Raw genomic sequence first — 18,876 nt, forward strand, 5'->3', positions numbered from 1 at the left:
TTTAAGGGCTTTTACCTTCTTCAGGTATATTAACCCTATCATACCCTGAACTGATTTCTTAAATAAAGCTTTATCTTTCGCTAGACACGGAAAGAAAGGAATTAATGGGCATCAATAATGTACAGAGATATTAAAAAAATTCTGGTTTCGGTTCAGCTAATATAGATGTACACTAAATTATTAAATGCAAGACATCACTTAAATCAACGTCCGCTATAGTGTTGTCGACGTTTTATTTAACTATTTGTTTTTTCAAGAAACATACCTCAACATTTTCAAGGCTAGTATTACAAGTGTCGATGTTAGTCACTTCCCATCAGATGGCTACTGGTTACACTTCCCCGACAATAAAAAGAAGTCTAGTACAACCTTATTAGCATTAATTCAATTTCAATGCAAATCGACTCGTTCCGTTCGTGTGTAGTGACACCCAGCATTGTCTCAATACGTAGCAAGCACGTACTAACAGCCGTGCAGATCAATCTGTTTCACTTTCCTCAGGGAAAGTCTAAAGTCCTAAACTGAGTTGTTTGAACTCAATCGAGACGAATGAACTGGAAGTAAATGTAGTAGCATATAACTTGTGTAATGGGGGGAGGGAGGGGATTGTTAGTAATGCTGACTACCAGTCCCATTGTTAGGCTCCACATGGCCCTCTGGAAACCATCGTACTGAATTCCTGTTGTATTCATCACGATGGGCTGATTGACCTGCTTTAACTTCACCTGTCATCCCTCACTGGTGCCCTGCCAGTGTATACCGATAGCGCAGGCGGGGCAACCATTCCATCATCATACATTAAAAAAAAAGAAAAAAGTGCGTAATGTGAGTAGTAATGGAAAAGCGCATTATGAACTCAGTGCCGACAGGATGCCCTGACCTTCTCCCTAATTACGGTACTGATTAAATCTTGTATGCTTACTGTCGGGTGATGAAGTCTTCTTTTATTACTAACTTCCAACACGGTAGTAGAGCGTTCAGGATTAAATCAATGTCATGGTCGGCTGTGACAAATTTACTAATTCTCACCTTGCATTGTTCATTTAAGTGGGAGTTTAATTAAACAGTCTTTTATGCAGATGGTATGCAGGCGGACATGTTGATTGGAGACCATAAATCCTTATATAAATAATACTTAATTTGGTAAATTTGAATATAAATATGTTTGTTTATTATCTCTTTATTGGTTAAAATTCATGACAATTTATGATTTTTTTTTTTCAATTAGATAATATAGATAGAGTGTCTCCATAGATATGCTTCAAGAAAAGCGGGTCAACTTTTTCATACAATAGTTATGAATGTTCTCTTTATAATTTCTATATTTATTTTGTTTTATAATTGATGCATTTTTTTAATGTGTAAAAACTCATTTTATTTATTAAATATTTAAATATAGATACGTTAAGATACATTATGTGCGTAAATATATAGAACACTGATAAAAAAAACGAGTCAGCTAATTTGACAATTAGCTGACAGAAAATGGACCCGTTTTTGACTCCATGCTCTATCTATATAATCTAAGGGTGCACCCTTCTTTGTTAATAATATGATGGGGCACCGAGTGGAGGATGAAACAGTGAAAATTAAATCAGGTCTAATTGACTAGTAGGATTTTCAGGAAGAACAGCGTGGAGGTCGACCTGCCAGTATATTGCTAGAGATAGGGACTAATATCTTCAATATATAATCATTAATAGTAATTCAAAGGTAACACTGTGAGTCTACACTGGCAATATACCAGCGATTGTTGATATAGGATGATGAAGTCAGGCCTGTTAGCCCATTGTGATAAATTCATTAGGCATGGCACTAGTGAGACTGCATGGAGGTCGACCTGAGAGGAAATATTGCTGGCAATGGAGGATAAATGAATGAATAGTAATCCTCACTATTAAAAATCCCAATGCTTCACGCCTGAGTGCCAGGTACCCAAGTAGACACCTAGGTGCTTGGCTGGCACTCTGGCGACAAAATAACTATGTGATTAGATAATTACATTAAAATAATACCTAATTAATAAGTAATTATTAAATTATTAAGTATTATTATTTTTAAGTACTTGTTCTTGATATTTATAGCAGATAGATGTTAGGTGTGTATATAATAGATAGACTAGATTTTTTACGTATTTATATATAACATATATAAAATTTTATTATCTGCTATTAAATTAAATTATTTTAATTGCAAGAAATCAGTAAAATTGCATTATATTATTTCTCAATCTAAAGTTAAAATGAAAAATTTATTTGCACGGACATATGTGTATAATAATTGTGTAGAATATATTAAAAATTGTTTACATGTAATAAACAATCGTACAGTCAGACGAAATCTTATCTTCACTTCGGATCAATGACAGAGTTCGAGTGGAGGTACAATAGGAATGCATAAGTATTAATCATTGCAGCTAATCATTATATAGATAACGTCTTTACTCTATGGGTCAAGGTTTTAAGTAACAAGGAGACGATTACATATATATGTTACGTACTTAAGTTACGTATGTATTATTAAGTAATAATATTATAACATAGTATTATATTTCCGTTCCTTATAACAGTTTATGGGGGAGACCTTTATTCAGCTGTGGACAGACAATGACCGAGATGACGATGACGATGATTATATTAAACTCTGTTTTAATATAACTTTTATTATTTGGCTTTTTTATAAAACGGTAATAAAGTTTTGTTGAAAATATCACAGAAACCATCTCTAAATGAAAGTAAAAATACTTGGAAATATGTCATAACTTGTTCGAATTTTGAAATGTGCTTCTATTAGAGATTTTTTTTTAAAGATGAAAATGGAATGGTCACTTCTGCGCTATCGGTATACGCTGGCAGGGCATCACTGAGGGATGATAGATAAGGATAAAATCAGGTTAGTCGACGTATTGTGATGAATCAATAAGAATTAACCACGATAGTTTGGGGGGAAAGGGATTGTAAGTGACAGAGACTAAGAATCCCATTGCTAGCAATATACCCAGCCAGGTCGACCTCCTCGCGGTTCTCCCTGGAAACTATCATTCCTTGTGAATTCGTCATGATGGGCTAACTGGCCTGTTTTCATTCTCATCGATCACCCTTCACTGGTGCTTTCACCCATCAAAAAAAAAACCACGATAGTTTTCAAGGTCAGAGAGACCTGAAATGTTATGAAATGTTTTCCGAAATTTCGGATCCGAACGAAACAAAAATTTGATGCTACTCGTATAATTACATGATATGTACCGTTTAAAAATATTAACAATGCTAAAATATCGTTCCTTTGAACTTTTATGATAGGATTTATGACAAACGAAATGTTAAGCTCCATTTACTGGGCTGATTTCGGTACAAACAAAAACACGAAATTGAGCCCGAAAATTCGGAATTTCATTTCGTGGTGGACCCTCTGTTAGAGTGTATTTTTTTTTATGGATGAAAATGGTATGGTGGCCCCGCCTGCGCTATTGGGATACGCTGGCGGGGCACCAGTGAAGGGTGATAGATGAGAATGAAAACAGGTCAGTTAGCCCATCATGATGAATTCATCAGGAATTAACCATGATAGTTTCCAGGGGGAACCGCGAGGAGGTCGACCTGATTGGGTATATTGCTAGCAATAGGATTCTCAGTCTCCATTACGTACAATCCCTTTCCCCCTTGTTAGAGTGTATTGTCAGCAATAGGGCTCCATTATTAACAATCTCCTTCCGTTTTTCCCGCAATTTTCATAGTAGAATATATGAATTGAGAATACGAACGTTCTCCGATTTTATATGCGTATACTCATTTCCGTATGTCGATTAATAGTTACATTGAACTAATATAAGACAAGCTAAGTTGTTTGCCACAATCCCATGAGAGTATCCATAACTTTTTCAATGCTGGGAATTGTATTGTATGCAATTACGTTGTTGCCAACTTGCTACCTACATCAACTTAATTTGTTGTATGTACCTAAACGATCAATGACCTCGACAACACTCTACATATGAATATTATGTAGATAAGCAGTGTTCTTAGTATTTAGTTTTTTTTTTTTTTGATAAAATGAAAATGGAATGGTAATCTCGCCGTCTTTATTGGTATACGTTGAGCAGCTAGTATATGCATGAGAGGCTTAGCACGAAAAAGAGAGTCCAATTTACATTTTTTTTACAACACAGAGGGCAAACGAGCATACAGCTCACCTGATGGTAAGTGACTACCGCCGCCCATGATCACCCACAACACCAACGGCATTGCAGGTGTGCTGCCGGCCTTTTTGGTATAAGCTGGCGGGGTACTAGTGACAGACGAAAGGTGAGGAGAAGGGTCATTCGTTACAGTGGTACATTGTAACAAATTCAGATCGATAGATTTCAAGGTGGACCACGAGATCGACCTGACTTGGTGTTGCTAGCAATGAGTCCGCTACATCTCATTGCTAGTAAACCCTCCCTCCACAGATAAGCATTATTTTCCATATGATGGAATGAGAATACAAAGTGACACTCCATTTCATTCCAATGACGTTTGACTATATTTATTTATTAATTTATTAAACTTTAATACACCTAGAAAATGTATATGGCGGACTTAACACTATATATGAGATGCTTACGAGCATAAAGCAGAATATAACGTAACCTTTAAGAAAAGAGCATATTCCTTTTTAAAAGGCCGGCAGCATACCTTCAATGCCGTTGGTGTTGTGGGCGATCATGGGCGGTGGTAGTCACTTACCATCAGGTGAGCCGCATGCTCGTTTGCCCTCTGTGTTGTAAAAAAATATATAAAAGAAGAATAGTAGAAAATAATATTTTATACTAAGCCGCCTTGCTAGTAAGCTTTTGTATAACATTATTTATTCTATTCTTCTTATGGGAGAAACCCTATTTTAGTATTTTTTTATTTCTCCCTATAATGTGTGGAAACCCATGCCCAGCAGTGGGATAAGAGTAAAATGACAAGAATATAACTATTCTTAATCCACTGTTATCACCATTACCTTCATTCCGTAAAGAAAAATAGCAATTTTAATCGTCACAAATACCTATGACATGTACAAAAATGGTATTTTAAATTCAATTACGTATTTGAGTTTCGAATAATACGAGACAAATTATTTGAATGACCTCTATAAAAAATAAACTATGTCAATAGTTCAAATAAAATTATCCATTCTCTACAGTATCTATTATTTTTTTTTTATACCACTGAGGTGGCAAACAAGCATACGGCCCACCTGATGGTAAGTGGTTACCGTCGCCTATGAATACCTGCAATACCAGAGGTATTACGCGTGCTTTGCCGACCCTGAAGAAACCTCTTTACCCCCCTTTTGAAGAACCCCATGCTGTAGTCTCTTGGGAAAACCTCGGCAGGGAGCTCATTCCACAACCTGTGTGTTCGTGGGAGGAAACATCTCTGAAACCGCGCAGTACGCGACCATTGAGGCTGTAGGACATGAGGATGAATTCCCTGTCGATGGCGAGCCGTACGATGGTAGAAAATGGCTGTGGGCATCAGCTAATTAATTTATTCTCTATTTGACCATAGACTTTGACATATTATTATTAACATATTATTTATAGGGGGGCCTGGAGCCCTCTACCGTATTCGACTGTACTTCTGCCGGGGGTTAGTTTGCTATCTCCTTTCCTTAAGAGGAGTAGGACAGGAGGAGGAGAGGAGTAGGACATGAGGATGAACTCCCTGTCGATGGCGAGCCGTACGATGGTAGAAAGTGGCTGTGGGCATCGACATGTTTTTTTCATGGGTGAAAATGGATTGGTAACCCCGCCCGCGCTATTGGTATACACCGACCAGGCACCAGTGGAAGATGATAGGTGAGAATGAATGCAGGTTAGTTGGCCCACCACGATGAATTCGACAAGAATTAAACATGATGGTTTCCAGGGGAAATCGCGTGGAGGTCAACCTGAGAGGGTATATTGCCAGTAATGGGACTATTAGAGCCCATTACTAACAATCCTTTTCCCTCCAAACACATCGACATTTTAGCTTTTAACTGTTCCCTGCCGAACACAGGCCTTCTCTTATTGGGGGACTTTAGACTTTGGTGATGTTTTAAGAGGCTGCTGTCCATCCCACGAACATTAAGTACCCTTAGTCGCCTCTTACGACACCCACGCGAAAGGAAGGGATGGCCTATTCTATGCAGAGACGTACACGGCATTATGTGTTATACTGTATTGTAATTATTATATAATTTACATTGACTTTACGTATTAAATTTGTGGATGTCCTAATTATCCTATCGAATCCAAAACTAGTCGAGCAATGCGAAATTTATTAAAAGAAGTAAAAACTATTAATTACAACACGGTCGTACTGTCATGGTTGTTATATTACCGATAACCCTATGATCAAGGGGAAAGGAATTGTTAGTAACGCGGACTACCAGGCCTATTGCTAGCAATACACCCAAGCAGATCGACCTCTACATGGTCTGGCCCTGGAAACCATCGCGTTAATTCCAGTGTATTCGTCACGATGGGCTAACTGACCTGCTTTCATCTTCACCTATCATCCCTCACTAGTGCCTCGCCAGCGTATACCATTTCGTTGTTATTCATTGAAAAAAAAAAACGCTTTGTTCACAATTTTTATTTTCCTATTTGCGAATTATTTATTACTTTGTAATGTAGTAATTAAATGTACTAAAGTATTTAGTGTGATCGTTGATACTGTTAGCTAATATGAGAATGTGGGTCATTGCCACTGTTATAAAGTACATTTACACGAATTTATACTCTATATTTCATGCGTATTATTTTTTTGTTGCTTTTATATGACTCCGTAGCCAAAGACATGATTTCATCATGATTGTCTATGTATCTAATTGTTTAGTACTTCAAACTTTTTTATAACGCCAAATAAAGCTGTTAAAAAAATTGTTAGATGCCTTCATAGATACCATATATCCTTACTAGTATTATAAATGTGAAATTGACATAAAATGGAATCATCATAATCTCAGCCATTATCCGTCTACTGCTGGACATAGGCCTCCCTCAGATTTGATTAAGTTTTGCCAATAGTTGCTACGCTTGGCAGGCGGGTTGGCAATTAAACCTTTGGGGACGCTGCTGTCCATCCCTCGACCATAGGGGGGAAAGGGATTGTTAGTAATGGGGTCTCACTAACCCATTGCTGACAATATACCCTATTAGGTCGCCCTCCACGCGGTTCTCCCTGAAACCATCGTGGTTAATTCTAGTGGAATTCGACACGATGGGTCAACTGACCTGCCTTTTTCATCACCTATCGTCCCTCACTGGTGCCCCGCCAGCATATACTCGTACCGATAGCGCGAGCAGGGTTACTATTCCATTATCACCCATTAAAAAAAACCCTTGACCATAAGTTCCTTTAATCGTCTAATACGGATAACCACGAGAAAGGATATGGAAATTTGCTAACTTTTTCACAAATTTAAAAAATAATCTTTTTCGTCATGATTTTTTTTTATTGTGCGTACGTAAATTAACAATTTCACTATAAAAGAAAAACTCAGTAAATGTATAAGATAGTCAATATAACAAAGATATGAAGGTTGTCGCATTAAAACATAGTGACAGAAGCAATAGATAAAAAAAATTGTAAACCGATTTTGACGATCCCTATTTGAAACAGATGTAGTTTACTTCTATGCCAAACGACTCATACTAACTTTGCTATTAAGAATGGGTCTTTTAAAGACTAGAATATTTATATTATTAAATTACTGAACCTTCATTTACTTATACATAGTCATTTTATTCAATTCATTATCAAATAACAGTTAAATAACGTAAAATTTTATTCTCTGCGGTTTACAATAAAGGACAAGGTCGATCGAACACTATCGATTTATGGGTACTTAATTCTTTTAATATAATAAAATATACTATAAAATTGCAGTATAAAATTTTTTGGCATTATAACGAATTTTTTTAAAACTTTAAGTAGGTACAATTTACGTTAACTAAACTAAAGATTGTTTTCTTTATTGGATATAAAAAAATAAAAGTTAGTGTTTCAGGGAGATACAGTATTACATATTAAAATCTTTTTTTCCATAATAATTACAAGATTATGAAAATTTATAAAATATTGCAAAAATAAAATTATTTTAGATCTGAGTTTTTATTTATACCTATCATTATAAATATCATGCACATTAAAGTTACAATTAATTTTTTATCTGAAGAAGATTATTTTACAATACTATTTATGCTGACTTACAGCTTAACTTATCATTCCGGATTTTTTATTATAAAGGTATCTGTATCCTGCAGTTTTACCCGCGTGAATCAATAAGTACATAAAGTATCCTCTATGTTAAGTTAGGATAGAACCTACCTACTTACGTGTACCAAACATTCAAATTCATTTAGTAGTTTTTGCGTAAAAGACTAATAAACATCCAACCATCTATCCACTCATCGTTAATTTCATCCTTTTCATAATATTCATAGGATTACATTTTAAAAATATTTTCTAATAAATATTGATTATGAAAATATTTCTTTTCAGGCCTTTGGAAGAAATCAAAATTCAAGAAGACTTAGACTCTACTTTTGTTACAAGAAGATGAAGTATAACAATTTATTTTACGCTTAAAATAAATATGTTATAATTTAAAAACAATAAGATATAACAATTAAAACAATTGCCAATTAAAGACAAGATAACTAACTAACAGACTAAAGTATGGTGCGAAAGAAATGCATTCAAACACTATTCAAAAGATGGATTTAATACTCGAATGAATTTAATACTATTTACAATTATAAAAGTCAGTGATGCAACGAAGATTATAGTCTAGGAGCTAGCAGAATTAAATGGTAAAATGTCTACGAGCAACGAGCTAAGTGACGTGGAAACAGCGCCTAAGATGCGGATGAAACCGGCTGTGAGCAGATTATTCTGCTGCAGTGTTACCGCTGCATCTGGATTCATAGCGGCATATGCGTTGGTATGTATATTTATATTTTTGGTGGCTTGTACAAATAATAAACATGTTTCTTAATAAATTCAGTGAAACAAAGTACTTACACTATGTTACACGTACTTACTGACATCGCTAGTGTTGCAAGCGTCTATAGGCTACAGTGACCGTTTACCGTCAGACCGGCTGTATGCTTGTTTGCCACCTTTGTGATATAAAAAAAAAATATAAGTATTTTTACAAATATCATTGGAGAAGCATTTCTTTCTACAAGCTATATTTCGCGGTTTTGTCTGTGTAGAATCTCTTTGTATAATATACTATTTTTGACCCGCGACTTTGTCTGCGTAACTGAAATATAAAAATACTGACTAGTATAAAAAGTAAGCTATGTCCTTCTCTATGCTGTATAGTTCATTTAATTTTTACGAAAGAAAAATCTTTACCAGTTTTAGATTCTTAATAAAAGAAAAAAATCTATCTGATATGTAATATCTGTCTGATATTGCTTTTTTTTTTAATCCAATGTAAATTTTATTCCTGTTTAAGTCCCATGTAAATTTATACACGATGAAAGTCATTGCGAAGCAATAACATAACTTTACAATTAAGACGAGATCGTAAATTTCTTAATAAAGAGATTAATCTGCTGGTCTAAAGCTATTTTTTATCCACATGTAGGTACATATATGCACCTTTGCAAAAGCAAGGACAACCGGCAGGCAGTTGAAACAGGCTTACTGGCCACCTGACCAGTTGTTTTAATTGTTTTGATCCATAGCAATTAAATTTGAAGATAAAATATTTTTACTGAATAGTCAGTCTTTATAAAAGGAATAAAAATTACTTTATATATTTATTTGAAAATATATATTCTTAAAACATCACAAAATCTTAACTGTAGTTGCCAACCAGCCTGCCAAGCGTGGCAACTACTGGCAAAGCCCAGCCCTTATGGGGGAGGTTTATGTTCAACAGTGGACAATCAACGGTTGATATGATGAGGATGATGTTATTTATTTAAAGAACAAGTTCATTATAGGTATAAATTATTCAAAATTTGAAACATTACTAACTATAATTGATCTTTATTATTTTTTAATTACTGCATATTAAATAATTATTTTTATAATTAGTTTCTCACTAACGAAGTTATAATGATCTAAACGGTTAATAGTTATAGACGCTTAAAATAATATTGCAAACGGTTTTAAAGAAATAATTTAATTTTATTATTTTTAAAACATGTTTTCTTTTTTTATTTATTTATTTCTACATTACATATACATGTGAAGGGAAATTAATGAACTCACTATGTTTTTGTTATACACACAATAAAAATATAAACAAAAATTTCGTTTTCATTTACAATCAATTTGGAAATAACTGGAATATAATATAAGAGTAAATTTTTAAATTAATAAAAGCAAGTAAGCTTATACAAACACTTATATATTCGTATACAAAAAAAAAATACAATCCAATTGAGAAATTCAACTTTTGTGAAATAATATTTGTAGTTTACAAACCAATGTAAAATAACTAACGCTAATTACTTAAAAAGAGCTCATGTTCAGAAATGTCATGTGTCCAGATTGACAAGAGCTGCATTCCCTTTTTCGTTCCAGTTAACACTAAAAACTGTAGGGCTCAATTAACACTGGACAGATTTTAAGGTCAAACCACACGCAGTTATGTCATTAGAATGAAACTGGGCTCGCCGGTGAGAGTGAACTTAGGTATGTTTGCTATTATAACTTATGGCGAGCGATACACGTGAACTATTTATGGAGTTCGAATAAAAAAGAAGGACATACATTTTATGGTGATAAATCTAAATCCAATAGTTTAGATTAATATAGCATTTGGCTATGTTCGAATGTATTCATTTATTATTTACTAGTTTCCACTTGAGACTTTGTCCAGGAATAAAATATAAAAAAAAGTCTTTATCCGTTTCTATCCCGAATGCTACGTATATACTAAAATTTATGACGAGTGGTCAGGTTGATAAAGCACCGAAAGATAACAAATAAACAAACTTACTATCACCTGTATAATGCTAACTGTATCCTGCGACTTCGCCCGTATTAATTAATATATAAAGTATCCTATGTGTTAAGTTAGGATATAATCTATCCTTGTTCCAAATTTCATTCTAATTCACGCACAAGCAACTTCTTTGTGTTGCAAGTGTTCATGGACCACGGTAACCACTTCCCATCAAATGAACTGTTTACTTGTTGAGTAAAAAAAAAAAATAGTTTCTTGTACGAAAAAGTAACAAATATCCATCCATACATTCTCTCAAATGTTTCATGTTTTTAATATTAGCTGTATTTCACGGTCTTATCCTCGTATGTGAGTATATAAAATGTTCTATATAGAACATTATGACGATATCGTCATAGTCGTATATAATCTATAAGTATGTAGGTATATTTTTATATGTATATTTATATTTGTATATATGTATTTTTATTACATATTTGTATATTTATGTAATATTTGTTTAATATATTCATGTATGTATATTTATATAATCTCTATTGTATGTGTTGTAATTTTTTTCACCGCATATTAAAATTTCTGTTTAGCCAAAGGTTGACTGGGAGAGAATGCTATATAGTATTAAGTCCGCCTTTTGTACCAGACATGTTTTTTTTGTAATGTGGTCAATAAAGCATAAATAAATAAATAGTCGTAGAACACTGACGGATCTTTATATGTAATCTTTGTCAGATCCGTCAGTATTCTACGACTATGACGATATGTTAAGTTAGAGTATAGCTTCTACGTGTACTAAATTTCATTTAAATTCATTCAGTGGTTTTTATCGATCGATCGAATCCACTACAACAATACCTATCTATTCTGTATTTTTACCAATTTACACTATAATTAAATTAATATAATCTAATTGTCAAAAATTATAATTTATTTATTTATTAACCTACTGTTGGTGCGTCTTAAATAAATAAATCATTTACAATACTTTAGCAACAAAATCTGTTAGCCGTTCTTGTCTGATAGTCAATATCATAAAATATGAATTTATAAATAAATAAGCATATATCACATAAAAACTATTGAGAGCTTAAAATAATTATAATTTGTTTTTTATACCACTGAGGTGGCAAACAAGCATACGGCCCACCTGATGGTAAGTGGTTACCATCAGGTGTTAAATCAGGTTAAATTTAAAAGTATATACATATATTTAGGTAGCCTTATTTATTTACTTTATTTATTTAAACTTCAATGCACAATTATTTGCAGGTGGCGTACGCGATAGCTCTAATCTATGAGATAGTGTGGGTGGTAGAATCTCAGAGCGGGCTACCAATACCCTCCGCACTGCTGATGGTGTGCTACTGCATCGTCATATCGGCCACCGTCATACTCGTGCACGGACTTATCTCGGTAAGTAGATACACAAGTAATTTATTTAAGTACATATAATAGGTATTTGTATATTAACATTGACACAAAAACCACCATGTAGGGTGTTTGTTGTCAATTATCAAAAATAATTATCTAAAATACTACAAAATTGGTATCTGCTACTGAAAATTTAGAAAAGAAAATTCTTAGCAAAAATGTATTTACATAATTAAAGATTGTATCTCACAAAAAAATCGACATCAATTGTGATAAAATCGGTTATTTTGATGGATGGCGAAACAGTATATTCTGTTATGTCCATGGTACTGCTCATGTCTATAGGCGACGGTTAACACTTTCCATCAGGTGGGCCGTCAGTTTGTTTGCCATTCTAAGTTGTATAAAAAAAATCAATAAATAGTTTTTCATTTCCAACAGACTTCAAAAAGAGAAGATTCACAATTCGGTTTTATGTTTTTACTTTAATGTTTGTTATTCTCATAACTCCATCAATTGTAAATCGATTTGAAAAAATCTTTTTTCATCAGAAAAGATATACTTACAGATTGTGGTCCCATAGAAGTTTTATCAAAATCGGTTTGGCAGTTGAGTTTATAAATTAACTTAACTGATTTTGTCACAATTGCGGCCCGTTTTTTTGTGGAACACAGTTTCATTTGGAGCGGCCACTGTTTGCCACTTGTTTAATAATTAAACAGTTATGAATAATAACTTTTGCCGAATATCTTAGTTCCGATATTGTAATGGATTTTTTATGGAACGCAATTTAATTATGGCCATTACGTTATATATTACGGGGTACGTTTAGAATGTTAAATTAAATTGTGTATTTATTTTTCGGTTACAGAAGAACAACAGATACCTGTTGGCGTGGCTGATTGCGGTAATTTTGGTATTAATTCCAGAATGTGCTCTAGTCTTCTATATGTCCATTAGTCATTGGGTAAGTTTTTTTTTTAATGGATGATAATGGAATGGTAACCCCGCCTGCGCTAACGGTGTACGCTGGCGGGGCACCAGTGATAGATGATAGGTGAGGATGAAAAGGCAGGTCTGTTAGCCCATCGTGATGAATACATTTGGAATTCAGCACGATGGTTTCCAGGGGAGACCACGGGGAGGTCGACCTGTTAGGGTATATTATTAGCAATGGAACTGATAATCCGCATTACTAACAAGCCCTTCTCCCCCTCATTGGGTAAGTTTACTTTATATTTTAATAGTTGTTGTTTGCGCCTTTCCCTTTTTGCATGTATAAACGTTTATGGGTGCAGGAACACACCGGTATATATATATATATATATATATATATATATATATATATATATATATATATATATATATATATATATATAGAGTAAAAGTAAAAGTTCTTGTCTATCGCCGCAGTAGCAGACCGTCGATGTCTCACTTCGCTCGATGAGCCAATCCTTCCTTTCCCGTGGGTGTCGTAAGAGGCAACTAAGGGAACTTAATGGTCGATGGATGGGCAGCAGTGTCCCTCTTAAAATATCACCAAAGCCTAACTGCGGTTGCCATCCCGCGTGCAAAGCGTAGCAATTACTGGTAAAACCGCTCTTATGGGGTCCTATGTTCTGCAGTGGATAGTTAACGGCTGTATCATTATAATCATCACCATACCGCGGCTTTAGTCGTATCGTGATGTTGAAAAGCCTATAACCATCTTCAAGAAATTAAATGTTAAATACAAAAAGTACCAGAGGGAGACTTTGTACAAAAGTCATTTGCTTGGATACCTCTGTCCCATTCGTGTTTAAACCGTAAATCAGTTGTGTTTGCATGGCTGTGTTTCGGTTTGAAGGGTGGGATATGGCGTGAATTTACAGGGTACAGAGGAATAACATCTAAGTCCTCAGGAATGGTAACGCATGGGGGATATCATGGGTGAAACAGTATATTCTGTTATTTCCATGGTACTGCTCATGTCTATAGGCGACGGTTACTTCTTTCCATCAAGTGGACCGTCAGCTTATTTGCCATTCTAAGTTGTATAAAAAAAAAAAGAACTTTCAAATCCAACTGGTAGTTCCAATCTCTTATTAAAATACCTTAATATTTCAGGGTCTTCAAGGTGTATACGGTGGCGCCGAGCTGGCTTGTTACGTGGCGAGATTGCCCGCTATTGTATGTGGTGTCGTTTTGGTGCAGTCTGCATATGCGCTGAGGGAAGCCAGGTATTGCGACTAGAACTTATATTTTATATAATAATAATAACTTTATTGCATAACCATGATTGTAACAAACTCAGCACTGGAAATTACAGTAAAAGTAGATACGAATTCATTTATACATTTGGATCAGCCTAAACATCTGTGTCTGAACTAGGTTACAAAACCTGTATCTTAGACAACAGCGCTCAACCCTCATTACATAGTTATTTATTTATTTATTTATTTTTTATTTATTTATTAAATACAAAAAAAAATTACAACAGCGAGTACATTGGACCCCGCACTAGGAGAACCTGTATCGCGGGAGTCCATATGAGATTACCAAGACACGGTGGTTTACAAATATAAATTAAATTAAAATACTAAGCCAGTTTTACGAAAGCAACAAGTTAAAATGAAGTGCTTCGTGAAGACATGCGCATAAAACAGAAAATTATGTAAATACTCTAATATTACATAAATAAATACATACAATTAAATATACTAAAGACATACACTACTATATACGAATATCAATAAATGGTATATAATATTAATTCTGTGGCATCGTAATCAAGATTTTGTAAATATCCTTGTATCCTATGTTTAGCTTCCGCATTGTTAAGACCATCCAGTTTGCAGAGATTATTAAGTTTTTTATATATAAATGGGCACAAATAATAACTAAAGCGCTTTGCAAATGCAGTATTAATGCGAGGGATGATTATTTTGCGCTTTCTCTGGTCCGAAGGTTTTTGCGGGAGGAGAGGAGATTTGTGGTGCATCATTACTACTTTAAGTATATAAAGTTGACGCACTGTCAGAACAGCAGCCTCCTGATACAAAAGATAGGTGGGAAAACGAATTGGTTTCCTAAACATTACTTTTAAGACAGATCTTTGTGCCCTTTCAAGTGCAATCATATATGATTTTGATGCACCGCCCCACACTGTGATGCAGTACATCAACAGTGATTGAGCTATGCTTTTGTATACAAGTAATAAAACATTCTTGCTCGCGCCGTTACGCAGAAGCTTCATAACGTGTATAAGTTTTCGTATACGTTTAGAAAGCACGTAATAGTATAATATTAGTTCAGCTAAATTGACTGGTATGACTATTATTATTGAGATTTTTATATAATATATTATCAGACACTATCACCATCGTTATCACATCAGCAGTGAAGTGTCTACTGCTGAACATAGGCTTCCTCCATAAGGGAGGTCTTACCAGTAGTTGCCACGCTTGGCAAGCGGGCCGGTAAGGTTATTGATGATGTTTTAAGAGGGACGCTGCTGCTCATCCCTCGATAATTTAGTCCCATTAATAATATATATCTATCAGATATAGTATTGAATAATAATTATTAACATTACATTGTACTCGTATGCAAACATTACTTCTAATTATTGCATTAATAGTCCATGTAAAAGAATGTTTTAAAAATAATGTATGGTGTAAGTCTTATTAGTGATACTATCCGGTTCGAAGGACCATTTTATATACGATCTATTCCTAGATAAATCCATGTAATATCTTGTATCTTAGATTATACGTAGTAAGTATATATTTTGACACCATTTCTTTTAAACCTTAAAATTCTGTAGTAAGGGACTAAAGGAAAAAATCACAGTATGTCTGTGCAAAAAGGTGCAAAACAAAATAAACGTCAAAGATAAATAGCAGTCTAAGATCAGATCTTTCTATGACATAATTCATGCATAAATCCGTACGTTCCTATTCACCAAATAACGTTTTCACTATGCCTTGCTTCTCTCAACAACAAAATGTAACAATGAGTTTGTTTATTAACTCTTGGAAACTTAACAACTCAACCAATGTTAGCCGGAATGTTTTTTATGAACTTAGAATGGCAAACAAGCTGACGGAATGTGGTAACCGTCGCCTATATACATGAATAGTACACTAGACATAATAGAGTATACTGTGTCACCCATCATACCTTTCATGCATTGCCATTCCTGAGGTAATCCTCAGGAATACCTTAATAGGTATTATGCCTCTGTACCTGTGTTTGGTATACAAGTAGCTTTTGGAGTGCATTGGCTACTTTTTATACCGATCATTTAACGTCATGTCGACAAAGTTAAAGGTAAAAACATTAGTTTTTATCTGCCACAGTATATATTGTACTATACATACCATATTTTGTTGTGTTTTATTAATTATTATTTGATTATTTATAGGAAAACGGGGTACAACAACGGCGCCGCGGTGAGTGGTAGCGAGTTCGACGCGAGCCACTTTGTCCCTGACGTGCAGACAGCATTCACCAACGATGGATTCATGCCTGATTCAGGTTGATTCTATTAATTTATCCATTAGATAGAATTGATAATGCAGCTTTCTATAAGTGAAAGAATTTTTAAAATTTATTAAGTATTTTTGAGTTGACCACCAGAGTGAGATTTTGTAAAAAAAGTCACTTGCTTGGGACCTTTGTCCATTTCGTGTTTCTACTGTGAAGCAGTTGTGTTTGCATGGCTGTGTTTCAGTTTGAAGGGTGGGATATGGCGTGAATTTACAGGGTACAGAGAAATAACACCTCTGACGGACTTAGCCCGCAAATGTATTTGATGGCGCATCACATATGAATATTTCACATTTATTCTTTGCGCTTTTGTAATTAAGCTTTTTTTTTTGTAAATTGGTTCAACACTCTAACGGTGGGTGTGTAAATAACGGTAATATGATAGAACGGTAGTAGACTTAATATAGACATAATTATACTCATAAACTATTGTATGATTAATATTAATACCTAAATAGTTGATCTTAAATTAGGTTTCTAGATTATTATGCATTCTAAATTTAAATGTTAAATTAATCAGTTCTTAATAATTACGAATAATAATTTCTTCTTTTAGGCAAATCAGGCTCAATGCCTGATCTCCGGCGCCATCTTGCGAGTCGTCAGTCAGTGAATATGGGATACCCACCAATGATGGTTCAGCAACCACCTCCGGCTTACTGGCAACACCTCGCTGAGAGACAATACGCAGCCAGCCTTAGAGGCTACCCTAAGTCATACCCTGTGCCCCAAATGTATGGCACTTGGGTAGGCCCTAGATCCGGCCCTTACGACAACCCTTACAAACGCCGCCATTCAATAGTCGGAGCTTTTAATAATGATGAATACCCGTCCAAATATGAGGTCTACGAAGACAGAATGGATTGCAAGAGTGAAATGGCTTATCCATATTATAGACCATATCCTTATGAGCATAGAATGTACCCTCCGGAATACGACCCGAGGTTTTATCCGGATTATAAGAGAGAAGATGCGGCGTATGGTGTTAACTTATTAAGACATGAACCGTACCGCTTCAGCGGATCGAGGGAGAGAGTGTTTTATGGACTCAGAAATAGTCACACGTCCGTTGGCAATGAATCTGATGATCTAGGAAAATATAAAGATGTTGCGTTGTAATGGAGTATTTTTTTAAATTTGGAATGTGATTCCTTTTGCTGGTAAAATAAGATCATGCGTGCATATGCCATAAGAGTAGAAAGACAATATTCTTAATCTATGTCAGCAATATAATATGCTGAGGGATTACAATAAAAGTAGAATTTTGATACTGAATTTGTGCAAATGAAAAGCGTTAAATCAATGTAAATTTGTTTAATAGTTTAAAAACATCATGTAGATGTAAGTAGATAAAAATATATGTGCAAAAATCGACGAAATATATCAAAAATAAATAATGCAAAATTCAATAAATATTTGAAAATGCAAGATTAAGAAATTTTATAATAGGACTATCCTATGTCTAATATAAAAAATAAATAATATAATTTATTACATAAAATAAAACCTTTGATCCTTACAATCAATTTAAAAATACTTGTGGCACTGTATGTTTTAAAATTATTATTGTAATAAAAAAGTTTGTATTTTTTTTCTAGAACTAATTATTCTAGACTCCTATAAAGCCATAGAATTATATTTAACTGGCTTTAATAAATGTAAAAATTAAATTCTATTTGTAGATAGTTACCTAATAACCAAAGGTGTATCATTATAAAATTATATTTTTATGAAATTGAAATTGGAGTCACTACTTTTTAAATAATTTTGATAATAAAATTAAATATTATTTTGTATGCCTACTTATTTTTCAAAAACCCCAAATGTATATAGCTACAATCTTACCTTTTTTCGAATTTTTTTACTTATATGATAAAATTATAAATAAACGATGTCTGAAATAGATATATCCAAATATAAGAAAAATTAATATGGGAGGTCTAAAAAAGACTAAGAGATGTCAAAATAATATTTTTTAGAAAGGCAAAATAATTACTTCAACTATAACAAAATTTTTTTTTATACAAC

General features: G+C 34.0%; 1 protein-coding gene across 1 annotated transcript in view; it reads left to right on the forward strand.

The window, feature by feature from the left end:
- The window catches only part of LOC113509348 (uncharacterized), a 32,228-nt gene extending 13,655 nt beyond the window's left edge, over positions 1 to 18,573 (forward strand). Inside the window, exons 2-7 of the mRNA XM_052902117.1 lie at positions 8,523 to 8,964; positions 12,217 to 12,360; positions 13,190 to 13,285; positions 14,425 to 14,537; positions 16,724 to 16,836; positions 17,405 to 18,573. Of these exons, the coding sequence (XP_052758077.1) occupies positions 8,839 to 8,964; positions 12,217 to 12,360; positions 13,190 to 13,285; positions 14,425 to 14,537; positions 16,724 to 16,836; positions 17,405 to 17,967 (1,155 nt within the window). The 5' untranslated portion in view covers positions 8,523 to 8,838 and the 3' untranslated portion in view covers positions 17,968 to 18,573. The remainder of the gene's footprint in view (positions 1 to 8,522; positions 8,965 to 12,216; positions 12,361 to 13,189; positions 13,286 to 14,424; positions 14,538 to 16,723; positions 16,837 to 17,404) is intronic.
- Positions 18,574 to 18,876: the final 303 nt, after the last annotated feature.

Source organism: Galleria mellonella, unplaced genomic scaffold (assembly GCF_026898425.1).
Source record: "Galleria mellonella isolate WM207_F2 unplaced genomic scaffold, CSIRO_AGI_GalMel_v1 utg87, whole genome shotgun sequence".
In the NCBI taxonomy this organism is placed as follows: domain Eukaryota; kingdom Metazoa; phylum Arthropoda; class Insecta; order Lepidoptera; family Pyralidae; genus Galleria; species Galleria mellonella.